We start from the raw sequence: 12,083 nt of genomic DNA on the forward strand, positions 1-12,083 counted from the left end.
TGATTAGTGAGATATTCTTATTGGATTAGTGTGACTCACCATTTCATTAACTATTTCAGATCAAAATGACCAAAATCCAGATCTCGATCAGTAAGAAAGTTGTGAGTAGTTCACAATCCGAATTCATTTCAACTACTAGTGAAAGTGGTTTCTATGATATTTATTTATTCGTTTTATTTTAAATACTATTTATCTTTTAGAATGTAGATTTCCATAATCTTATTAGATATTTTAAACTATTGTGTAATAAATGTAAATTATAATTTTATAATTCGTTTTTACATTTAATTTATAATTTTATTTTTAGTTAAATTTATGATATTTACATAATATAAATTATATTAAAATACAATTATGGCTTACATCATATAAAATTTTATGAACAATATATTTAAATTTCGTTCTTAAAGTTTAATGAATTTTTAAGTACATGATTTCAATTATCTTTTATATGTAATTATTTTTAATATAATTTATATTAAATTTAAATAAAATAAATCAATTTCTATACTTCCTATTACAGAACAGGAGAGCAACGAGCAAGAGAGTGAAATCAGGGTTATTGACGAACCAGAGAAGGGGGAGGACTGAAGGAAGAATTTTGCGGTTGTTATTCCTGATGAACATAGCATGTGCAATGAAGAAGAGGAGCTTATCATCGCCTTGAACTCCAGATTCTTCCCCTTCGAGCTGCTCCTCTTCAAGGTTAGGGTCACTCTGGAGTATGATTCATGTAATTTCTTCCTTGTGAACTTGAGAATATCATCATTTGAATATTGAGATTATTATAATTTGATGTTTGATTGTGTTTGTAAACTCGTTTTTCCTCTTGCTATTTGAAGCACGGTTTTTGACTGTCAACAATCTGTTTCTTCTCCTTCAGATACTTAGGTTTCTGCACTAGTCATGAGTGGGTTTGGATGTCATATTGGAGACTTTAACTGAGGATGATTTACATATACACGAACTGGTTAAGAGTGTTTTTGAAGCCATGTCCAACTGCATGGTTGTTTATTTTCTGGTTGAACAATTAGCAGGATGAAATGCTTAATAGTTTCCTTGTTTATGCTGTCAGATCAGACTAGGACTCTAGTTGGTCCGGGAAATTTTATTGGCAATAAATAGTTCAACGTGTGTTTGAAATTGGTGATTTCAGCTCAGCCAATGTCATTTTTATGCCATGAACATGCACTTATAGAACTTTTTTTTTCAAGTTCGTCCTCACTAGCTCCATATATAAGCATGTAATTTTTGTAAAGGACTCAGTAATCCAGCTAGGAACGGGTTCATGGTAATAAAAATTTAACAATGTCAAGCAATTCTTCACCTTGGACCAATCTTAAGAATAATGAATCAAGGATTAAAAAAGAGGCTAGTAATTTATAAAGCTCGATTTTTCATAATCTGTTTATTATGCTTGATCTCAGTATCTAATTCCCTTAGCAACTTCAAAGAAATGAGCTACATTCTCCTTTTGTGTTCTACTACAACACCATGGCCTTGGTTCAGAATATTATTCCCTCTGGCAGCTTTCCTTACTGTACCATTTATTTGACTTGTGATGAACTCCTTGGATCCAGAAAACAGAACCAGGATTCACATTTCCCTAAACTGTCAAGTCAGTTTCCAGCCACCTCCTTCTTTCAGCAATGTCAATTGTCTAGTCCAAGTGGACCATATGAACACCTGTGAGAGCTAACCTGTCAAGTAAGCATACAGATTACCTAGATAAAATATTAAAGGAAGATATGGATAAGCCTGGTTAACTATATCAACAATCTGCTTCAAGGAAGGTAGACTAAACTAATTCAAATTCGCAGGACTGAGCTTTGTGGTCCAGCAGTAAAAGATCTGAACAGCTTGAGCTCCAGTTCCAAGTTAGTTTCGGTTATTGCCATAGAGGTTGAACATAAAAAGTCCCCTTCCCCTGGTGTACTGCCGACAAAAACCTTCGACATATAATTCTTTTTTGTTTTTTAAGTCAGAGGACAAGAAGGAGATTTTATTTATTGAGTAGGTTGCTTCACCTTATCCAAGTCAAGAAATGTTTTCATTTTATTTCCTCTCATTCTTTAAAAGAGGGAGAGAGAGAGAGAGAGATGAGCAGACAGGTTGAAATTGTAAAGACTCATAAATTAAATGGAAATAAATTCATAAATTAAGTGCGGAAATGAAATAATCGAGTTAGAGTTTATATTATTTACATAATAATTTAGAATGTTCAATAGGGTTATGAGAATGTTATTTCTAAAAAAATAAATGAAAATTAAAGAAATAAACGAAAAACAAATAACTGAACATTCTAAGATAACTTTCAGTAACTTTTGAAGGGAGTTCGGGTGGTGAACTATTCACAACTCTTTTGTTGATCGAGATTTGGATTTTGGTTTTCTTGATCTAAAGTAATTAATGAAAGAGTGAGTTACATTAACGCAGTAAGAATATCATACTAATCACAGATACAGAAAATTGAAAATTGATAAAAATAAGAATATCACACTAAGTCATTTACTCCGTATTTACATAATAAGTTTTTCCAAAAACAATGTATGAAAACTCATATTTATAGACTTTTTATTTCCACATATAAGAAAACAAGGTATATTCGTTTTCCATTTTTACCCGCTTACTGGTATCCCTCGGAGTTCATAGGGATATTCTCCTACTTCTGAACCCAATATCTAATTAAATAATTAATCAGTCGTCAACCCCGTCCGGTAATGGCCGCTAAACATTCTACTACCTCGATATCCCGTCCGGTATGAGGGTGAACTATATCTCCAAATCTTACTGGTAAGGGACTTCCCAGCTCCGTCCGACTGAGGTAACGTTCACGGTGAGATTCTCTATGTACTGGGTCCGTCCACCCTTTCTCGGGTACCTAGTAAGTCTTTCCTATACAGATTTCCATCAGCATAACAATCAACCACGCAATACTAATTGCTCATTTTATACTCACAGTTCACTTAAACAAACAATATAGTTTAATATATTCAAATAACTAATAACCGGAATATCGACAAATAATACAGGGGAACCAAATAACCAAAAAGATCCTAAAAACCTTCTATTCAGTTACGCACAGTATAATAGTAAACAAATATAGGCAATGCAGAAAAATAAACAGGAAATCGAAACGATCGTGAACTACCCGATTCTGGTTACACTAGTGACTTGTAATTATTTTTAGGATTCTATAATTTTTCATAAAAACACACAATTATCGATTATTAAAACTTAATTTGCCGTAACAGAGAAAATGGTGAAGGATCCTTATCTGAATCTGTGTTTCGGTACGCCGTGCTGTCTACTATGCTTCCTAATGGTTACCGAGTTTCTTGAATTATCCATGCGGAATGCAAAACACTTGTCACATACCTAAAAATACCCTAAAAATCCAAAATAGATGTCCAAAACTCATTCTGGCAAATTTTAGGGTCCCGGCACAGTGGCGACCTCGTGCTCCGGCACCGGCTCCGTCGTCCATGGCAGTGGTTTGCCTTGGCCTAGCCGATTTTGGCCGGTTTTTGGGCGGTTTTGGCCGTATCCTTGCAGAAAAACATGTTAAGGGCCTCGGTTGGCCGGAAAATCACAGAAAACTGAACTTATCGCTCGGGGAGGGGGAGGGGGGACCTCTGGGTGCGGCGACTCCGCTAGTTATCCTTTAAGGCTGAGGTTCTTTTTTCGGCTAACCTACACATAAAAAGACGATGAACATAATGATCGAAAAATCACGTGAAATGAGAATCAGGAAGGGGCTTATCGGAGAGTTTTGGGACTTTGGCAGTGGCGGCTCTGCCCGGTTTCACCTGCAATTTTCAGCTCACCCACCGTCCCTTTTTCTCCGATTTGGCCATGGGGGTGCTCTGAATCAAATTCCGAGCAGGTAGGAGAATTTTAACCTTTTTTGGCTGTTAGTGGTGGCTTCGGTGCGGCGGCGGTCGGCGGTCGGGCACCTTCTCCGGTGGAGGCTGGCGGATAGGATTTGGGTTCTCGTGTGATACGAGGGATTTATACCCATTCCGCTTTGATCTGGGTCGTCCATCGCGATTGATCTTGACCATCCGATCGCGCTTAAAGAGAAAATGAATATATACCGTCAATTGCGATTTGATCTCGACTGTCCGATCACGCTTAAAAAAGGAACAAATCCGAGTCGTTCACGCGCGCGGGATCGATCCTGAGCCGTCTGATTGCGGGGCACGTGGTTCGTCCGCGTGGCACCGACGTCATCGTGTCTCGCCACGCGGCATGTTTCAGTTCGTCGGAGTTGCTGATTGGGCAGTCCTACGTGGCACAATTTTTCCTATTTTCACTTTTACCTTTTGTTTTCAACTTTCTTTCAAAAATACCTTTCGAACTCAAATTTTCACTCATTTTTTCCCAAAATTGTTTTCAATTTCATTACTAATCTATTTTTTTTTCATAAATTCAACAAAAATTAAAATAAATCAATTTAAAAATAAATTTTTTTATATTTTTTGAAATGTCAAAATTGATTTTGGGTTAAAATTTCGAACTCGAGTATTACAAAAATGATCTAGTCATTCAATCTGTTGCGTGGTTTTGGTTTGGAAATGTTTGCTTGATGGCAGGCTTTGAACTGGTGGTCATGCTTTTTTTCATTTCTTCCTTTTTCCTTGCAGTCATTTTATTTCTTGATATAGTGATGATATTTGATGTAGCAGGATTAAGGCTGGAAATGATTCTGTTGCACATTTAAACATGTTTTTGATTCAATCAGTGGCTCCATCTCGGTTTAGGTACTTCTTGTCCAGCGAGATTTGGTGCTTATTCTTTATATTTCTCTCATTTGAGGGGTGATTAATCTTGATGCATAAATGCTGTATTTCTCACTCATATTTATTTCCTGCTGTGGGTGTTTGAATATATCTTGCTTTCTTGAATGGGTTGAACAAAGTAACTTATCAGGTTAATGATCTAATTGAAACTATTTTGTTGAGTTGCATGCAGTTTCTAAGTTAGGAAGGGGCATGATACATGCCGGCCCAGATAGCTTTTAAGGCATTGTAAGTATATCTTAGTCCATCTGATCTTTGACTCTCATAATTTTCTATCGTTGTGTCTCGTAATCAAATTTATATTGGCTGCCATTGTTAGCACTAAGAAGTTTTTGCTCATTCTTTAAAGGACAAGTAAGAATACTAAGAATCTAGTGTGTGCTGTGTGCATATGCATGTTAGAACTTAAATAATTAAACCCAGTAGTTGGGATCGAACTAAGAGAATCGATATTCTTACTTTTCCTAATGCTAAGAAACATGAAGAGTCCTTAAGTTGAAAATTTTTACCAGTTTCTGCCTCATGTTCTACCGATAATTGGAACATTGAGGTGAAACTTAAGTCCAGATCGTCGAATCACTTATAACTCATTTATGTAATGAATTGCGTTTAATTTTCAGAAGTTTTGGAGCTTTAGTTGCAAGAAGACCCTTCAACTCTTGCCTGAGCCTCTGCCCCAAGTTTTCTGCGTGGTCAATTCAAATGGAAACTACTCAGAACAATATTAGTGGAAAAAATGGGTCAAGAGGTGCTTTGATAGTTCTAGAAGGCTTGGATCGCAGTGGCAAATCTTCACAGTGCAGTAGGCTGCTCTCCTTCTTAGAGAGATTGGGTTATCCAGCTGATTTATGGAGATTTCCTGATAGAAATACAAGTGTTGGACAAATGATATCGACATATCTTTCAAATAAATCACAACTGGATGATCACACGATCCATCTGCTTTTCAGTGCTAATCGTTGGGAGAAGAGGTTCCTTTCTTATCTTAGTTGGTTTAACTTTTCTTAGTTGTTAGATTTTTGCACTTGATAAAGGCAGCCAGCTTCTCAGTTCCCTATGTTAGTATGTATATAGAGAAGATTGGGTTTCTTTTGAAGTATTTTGCACTTTCTATAATCTTTCTACGTGGGTACAAGTTTTTCTTAGAAGACTATGCATAAGAATTTATGAAACAAGAACCAGTTAAATGGAAGTTCACACTTTTTTTTTTTGCTTACAATGGATACAAATTCTATATTTTGCTTTATATATATAGATATATATTTATCTCAAAAAAGAAATGTGTGTACTATCATAGGAAGGCATGTTTAAGATGATGGCGGGGTCGTTAAGTTGCAGTGAGAAACTTTTGGTGGGTGTCGGAGGGGATGGGCATCCTAGCATCAAAAGGAATGTTTGAGATGTTAGTCCAGTATTTCAGTTGCTGTGAGAAAGCAAGCTTGTGCTTGTGTAGGCATTGCTAGCATCAGAAAACATTGTTTGAGATAGTGATTCAGTATTTTTAGTTGCAATGAAAAATCAAAGTACAAAATTTCTTTTGAACACTGAACTTTACGATATAATTGAGTTCATGGAACTTGCATATTTGAGATTGGTTTTGAGATCTTCCATTTAGTATAGCATGGTCACTCAATTTGGAAAATTTCATGTGATTGTTTTTGTTTTTGAGGGAAAAGAAAATGCGACTAAAAAGTGGCAACAAATTTGCAGTTGCAACAAATTTGCATGATCTATTGTCTTCTTGGTAGGTGATTAGTATTTTTATGATGCAATATATTGCAGCGTGCAAAATATCTGCATTCTTTGGCTTGAATAGAGCTAGTCGTACCCCTATAAAGCACTTAATATCCATTCTCTCATGCTTCGATAAGGGAGAACCAGACATGTTGAGGACCATACTGAATAGAGCTACTACTTATGTTTTAACTTAATTATCTGTGATATTTTTGCAGATCACTGATGGAAGCCAAACTGAAAGCTGGAATCACTTTAATCGTTGATCGTTATTCTTATTCTGGAGTGGCTTTCTCATCTGCAAAGGGGCTTGATGTTGATTGGTGCAAGGTGATATATGTTGAAATCAAGTTTATGTTTTATTTCTGGTAGTTAATAAAAGTAGGGTCCCTCTTTTGGCAGGCACCAGAAATAGGATTGCTTGCTCCAGATTTGGTAGTCTACCTTGACATATCACCAGAGGTTACCTTTTTATGCTAAAACTTTTTAATTGTACTGATATATATATATACGAAAAAAAAAAGAAGAAATTAGTGAAGGATACATGGATTAATTTGGATTCTTAAAATTTTTGCTCTGAATTCTGAAAAAAAATTCCTGAATTCCTATTTGGTACCATGTTAATAGATACTTAACACTTTTTATTTCAAAAAAAAATTTCCTGAATTCCTAACGGAAAAGCCCCTAAATTTCATATTGCTTCGCTGCTGATTTTGTTCAGCTGATGCAATCATGGATCATTCCTTTTTAAATTTGTCAAAATATTGTCTGGCCACTTAAATTTTTCTGCATGGAGTCATGCCTAATGTAATTGAGAGTGAGGAAAGTCAAATTGGTAGCAACTGAACCATAGCAAATAGCATATTATTGTTTGGCCATTGATTTTCTTTAGTCTCTTTCAGAAGAATAGAGCATGAATCTTGAAACTTGAGATGAATGTTCTCTTCTTCCCATTATATTCATCATGATTTCTATGAATATGAAACTTGATCCCAAAATGACCAGAAAGCTGCTCAACGAGGAGGCTACGGAGGTGAGAGATATGAGCAACTTGACTTTCAGAAAAAAGTTGCCCAGTGCTATGAAGTTCTTAGTGATTCCTCCTGGAAGGTAATGTTTACCAATTTCACCCTGTTTGGTGATGTTCATGATTTCCGGGCTATATAATGGATCCTCCTATTACATTGCTGCTACCTAACTTGAATTCTCTCTTCTTTTTTTAGTTAATTTTGCAAGGGCAAATAATATTTATAGCTTATAAGTAAGTAACTCTAAAGCAATTATTGATTTTAAGAACCACTAAGCAAGCATTATATTGCTTTGAAAGCTCTCCTGGACACTAAGTTTTGGCTTAGGTTTAGTTGGCAGTCTTGTAAAAGGAAAAAAAGAATGGTTTAACAGCTGTCAGAAACTAGTGCAGTTTTCTGCTAAAAAGGGCCGGTGGAATTTGACAATTAGCTAGAGTTTCATGTCTTGATAACTCAGCAGAGCTGTAGCAGAAGTTATGTTGAGTTCCATCCATCTTGTTGTCAGTTTTATTGTTAGAGAAGTGTTCTTGTGTTTGGTTTCTTAAAAAGTTTATGTTAAATTCCTTTTGAGTTCTGCTGCTTATACGGAAAAGAATCTACTAGTGACACTAAAGCTGTTCATACTCAAACATGAATTACCCTTATGTAATTTATTTTCAATTTACTTTTGGTTTTACATTATTATGAATGATAATAAGTTCACCAAATCAGAAATTATTTTGTTACTCAAAACAAAAAAAAAACCCACACACAAACTAAAATACAGTTTTTGTTTACTTATTTACAAAATCTGTTCTTGTAAACACTTTTGTTTCTTTCTACACACTCATGTTGTTTTTTCTTTACCTAACTAAAATCCCTTTGTCGTGTATCTTTTCAGGCAGAGATTGGATCAAAATAGACAAATATATTTGTTATGTGCGAATCATTATATTTCTGAAAAATAAAGCAGGCGACCATATTTATACTCAAAAGAATCTTTACGTAATTTACCTAAATTGAGTAATACAATTGAAATAAACCACTAAGGAGATTACATCTCTTGGCTCTCGCTTCAAACTTCGTTACTTTGTTTCTTCTTTTTCTTTTATCTTTTGGAAGTAGTACAGAATTGGAAATTGGTGTCAAATACTAACTTTTCTATGGTATGATTTGCAGATCATCGATGCTTGCCAACCCATTGAGGATGTTGAAAAGGAGCTGCAGGAGATCGTATTGGATCACGTAAAGAAATGCCAAAACGGGAAGCCATTTTCCCATCTTTGGTTAAGTTAATCTTCTTTTCCCTTTCTCCTAGAAGAACAATTTGCCAAGCCCATTGTAAATGCTAAAACATGATTAGCTTCATGATTATAGGCAGTGTTTGGATTTTGGATATTGATTTTTGAGGCCTTGTTTTGTAACTTCTAAACGTAATTTGGTTAAGGTATTCATGTCTTCCAAACACAGCTGAAAATGAGTGTGTGTGTGTGTATTAGTAGCCCTACTAGCCTTGGAACAAACCCAGCTCAAATTCAAGATGGTAGCATCTGGCCTGAGGTCTATTGATGAAGGGGTAAAATGCCCACAGAAGAGAAAAAGGGGTTGCAAGAGGCAACCTTCAAGTTTTGTGGGTTAAAATTGTACTTCGGCATTTCTCCATTACATAAAGAAAAGGTGAGCTAACAATAAGAACAGGTTGGAGTTTGATTTAATTTTTGGTTTCATAAAAGAAGAACAAACGTAAAATAGTTAAATTTAATCGCATTCAAATAGATAGTAGAAATATAAAATTAAATGCATAAAATGGTTTATATGGAATACACAGTCTTCAATATTTAGTTCACATAATCATGTCTTACATTGAATTTGTTCGTCTTTTTGTTCAAAGTTACATTCCTTCCATAGGATTAAATATTTATTGGTGAAAAGAAAGCATACCGACCTTAGCTCAGTTGGTAGAGCGGAGGACTGTAGTCGGAAGCAGACAATCCTTAGGTCGCTGGTTCGAATCCGGCAGGTCGGATGTCTTTTGCCCTTTTTTCTTTCTTTCTCCTTATTTTTTGTTTTCTTTATTTTTTTTTTATAAAAGTTAAAATCTACCTTCATAATTTATAATTTTTTAAAAAATATTTTAACTTCTAATAAAAATATATACTTAAAAATCTTTAAATTAATTTCACTAAATAAAATTTCTATTTTTTTAAATGACAATATTTTTTAAAATTAATTATATCTGTAAAGGTGCGGAACTTAAATGTAAATAAATTTATAAATTAAATGTGAAAACGATTAATAAAGTCAAAATTTATATTCCTTACATGATAATTTAAAATGTCCAATAGAGTTACAAGAATGTCTCTTCTAAAAGATAAGCTAAAATTAAAGAAATAAAATGAAAAGCGAATAACTAAGCAAATTATAACAACCTTCACTATCACTTGAAGGGAGTACGGGTAGTGAACTACTCACAACACTCTTGTTGATCAGAATTTATATTTTGGTGTTCTTGATCTGAAATAGTTAATGAGAGAGTGAGCTACACTAGTCCAATAAGAATACCACACTAATTACAGATACAGAAAACTGAAGATTTATAAAAATCAGAAAAATAATTAATAGAACCCTTAATTTGATATAAATTCATTCAATATAAAAAAAATCATTTATTTTGTATTTATGTAATGAGTTTTTTCAAAAATGACCTATGAATACCCATATTCATGCACTTTTTATTTTTATATATAAGATAATAAGAAACGATAACTTTCTATTTTTACTTATTTACCGTTACCCTTGAGGGTCCATAGGGATGTCCCCCTACTCGTGAACCTAATATCCAATTTAAATAATTAATCGACCGTCTCCATACACCGTTTAGTAATTGACACCAAACATTTCACCGCTTCGATACCATGTCAGGTATGAGGGTGCACCATATATTCCAAACCTTACTAGTAAGGGACCTCCTAGTCATATCCGACTGAAGTAATGTTCACAGTATGGTTCTCTATATACCGGGTCCGTCCGCCCTTTTTTAGGTACCCAGTAAGTCTTTTACATACAGACTTTCATCAACAAAATAACCAAACACACAATACCAAAATCTCATTATATATTCACATATCAATAAAACGATATTTAAGCAAATAATGCGATTTCACATATCAAGAATTAAGAATATAATTGGGGCCTTTATTTAATGAATTAGATAAATATTATGATCAGATCATCAATAAATGAAAAAAATATATTTAAAATGAATAATTTTAATCATACGGTGGATCAATCAAGCAAGTAGAACAATACAAAAAAATAAACGAAAAAATCAAGATAATTGTGAACTAACCAGTTCCAGCTCCACTAGTGATATGTAATTATTTTTAGAATATTTTAATTTTTCATAAAAATACGAAATTATATATTGTTAAGCCTTAATTTACCGTAACGAAAAATAGGTTGAGAGATCATCATCCGGATCAGTATTCTGAGATGTCAAGCTATCTACTATACCTCTTATCGGGTACTGAGTTTCCTGAATTTTTTCTGTGGAATTCAAAACACTCGTCACATACCTAAAAATACCCCAGAAATCTAAAACCGGTGTTCAAAACTCATTCCGATTAATTTTAGAGTTCTGGCACGGCACCACCGTCGTGCTATGGCACTGGCTCTACCGTTCACAGCGACGGTTTGCCTCGGCCTGGTTGGTTTTGGCCGTATCCCTGTAGAAAAATACGTTAGGGGCCTCGGTTGAAAGAAAAATCACAAAAAATTAAACCTACCAGCGGGAAAAACCTCCAGGTGCGGCGGCCTTGCCGATCATCCTTCGCAGCTGAGTCGATTAACCTGCACAGAAAAGAATGGTGAACACAATGATCCAAAAATTATGTGAAACGAGAATAAAAAAGAGGTTCATCGAAAGGATTTTGGAGTTTTGGTCGCAGCTATAATACCCGAAATTATTTTTAAAAAAAAATTAAAATTAATGTATAAAAATATAATTTTTTGATTTATAAATTTTTATTTAATGTAAAAATTAGGAAAAATATGTAGATGATGAAATTGAAAATAATTTTGGAAAAAATGGGTGAAAATTTGGGTTTTTGGAGTATTTTTGAAAGAAAAATCAGAAACTGGAGGTCAAAATTTAATTTAGAAAAAATGTACTACGTAGGACCGTATAATCAGCAGCCCCGACGAACTGGAGCACACCATGTGGCAAGACACACTGACGCGGTGCCACATGGGAAGCTACGCTGGTAATCCGCATGCCCGTGATCGGACGATCCGAATTTATTTTCGCACGCGTGGATGGTCCGAATCAGTTCCCTATTCAGGCGTGATCGTACAGTTCAGATCAAATCATGATGAACAGTTCATATTCATTTTCTATTTAAACACAATAGGATGGTCGAGATTAAACGCGATGGATGGTTTAGATTAAAGGAAGATAGATATAAATATCTCACTTCACACTGAATCCTAACTCTAACCACTAGTCCTCGCCAGAGAAGAAGAATCAGACACCGGAGAAGGG

The 12,083-nt window shown here is 34.7% G+C and overlaps 1 protein-coding gene and 1 non-coding gene across 9 annotated transcripts; both read left to right on the plus strand.

Annotated features, from left to right (window-relative positions):
• The first annotated feature begins 511 nt into the window (after nt 1-511).
• On the plus strand, nt 512-9,012 carry ZEU1 (P-loop containing nucleoside triphosphate hydrolases superfamily protein). Of its 8 annotated transcripts, none has more exons than XM_022045000.2 (8): nt 512-705; nt 4,689-4,763; nt 4,975-5,030; nt 5,423-5,773; nt 6,755-6,866; nt 6,939-6,998; nt 7,542-7,646; nt 8,723-9,012. In XM_022045000.2, the coding sequence occupies exons 3-8, from the start codon at nt 5,002-5,004 to the stop codon at nt 8,837-8,839; spliced, it is 774 nt and encodes a 257-aa protein (XP_021900692.2). In that variant the 5' UTR covers nt 512-705; nt 4,689-4,763; nt 4,975-5,001; the 3' UTR covers nt 8,840-9,012. The 8 variants fall into 8 exon arrangements, with proteins under 8 accessions (XP_021900692.2, XP_021900725.2, XP_088071132.1 ...); XM_022045033.2 differs by having other exon boundaries at nt 5,426-5,773; XM_088215006.1 differs by lacking the exon at nt 4,689-4,763 and having other exon boundaries at nt 512-733.
• Nucleotides 9,013-9,483: 471 nt separating this feature from the next.
• TRNAY-GUA (transfer RNA tyrosine (anticodon GUA)) lies at nt 9,484-9,569 on the plus strand. The gene is given in 2 exon segments: nt 9,484-9,520; nt 9,534-9,569. It is a non-coding gene; the product is annotated as a tRNA-Tyr (tRNA).
• Nucleotides 9,570-12,083: the final 2,514 nt, after the last annotated feature.

Source organism: Carica papaya, chromosome 1 (genome assembly GCF_054855325.1).
Source record: "Carica papaya isolate Zhongbai chromosome 1, ASM5485532v1, whole genome shotgun sequence".
Classification (NCBI taxonomy): Eukaryota; Viridiplantae; Streptophyta; class Magnoliopsida; order Brassicales; family Caricaceae; genus Carica; species Carica papaya.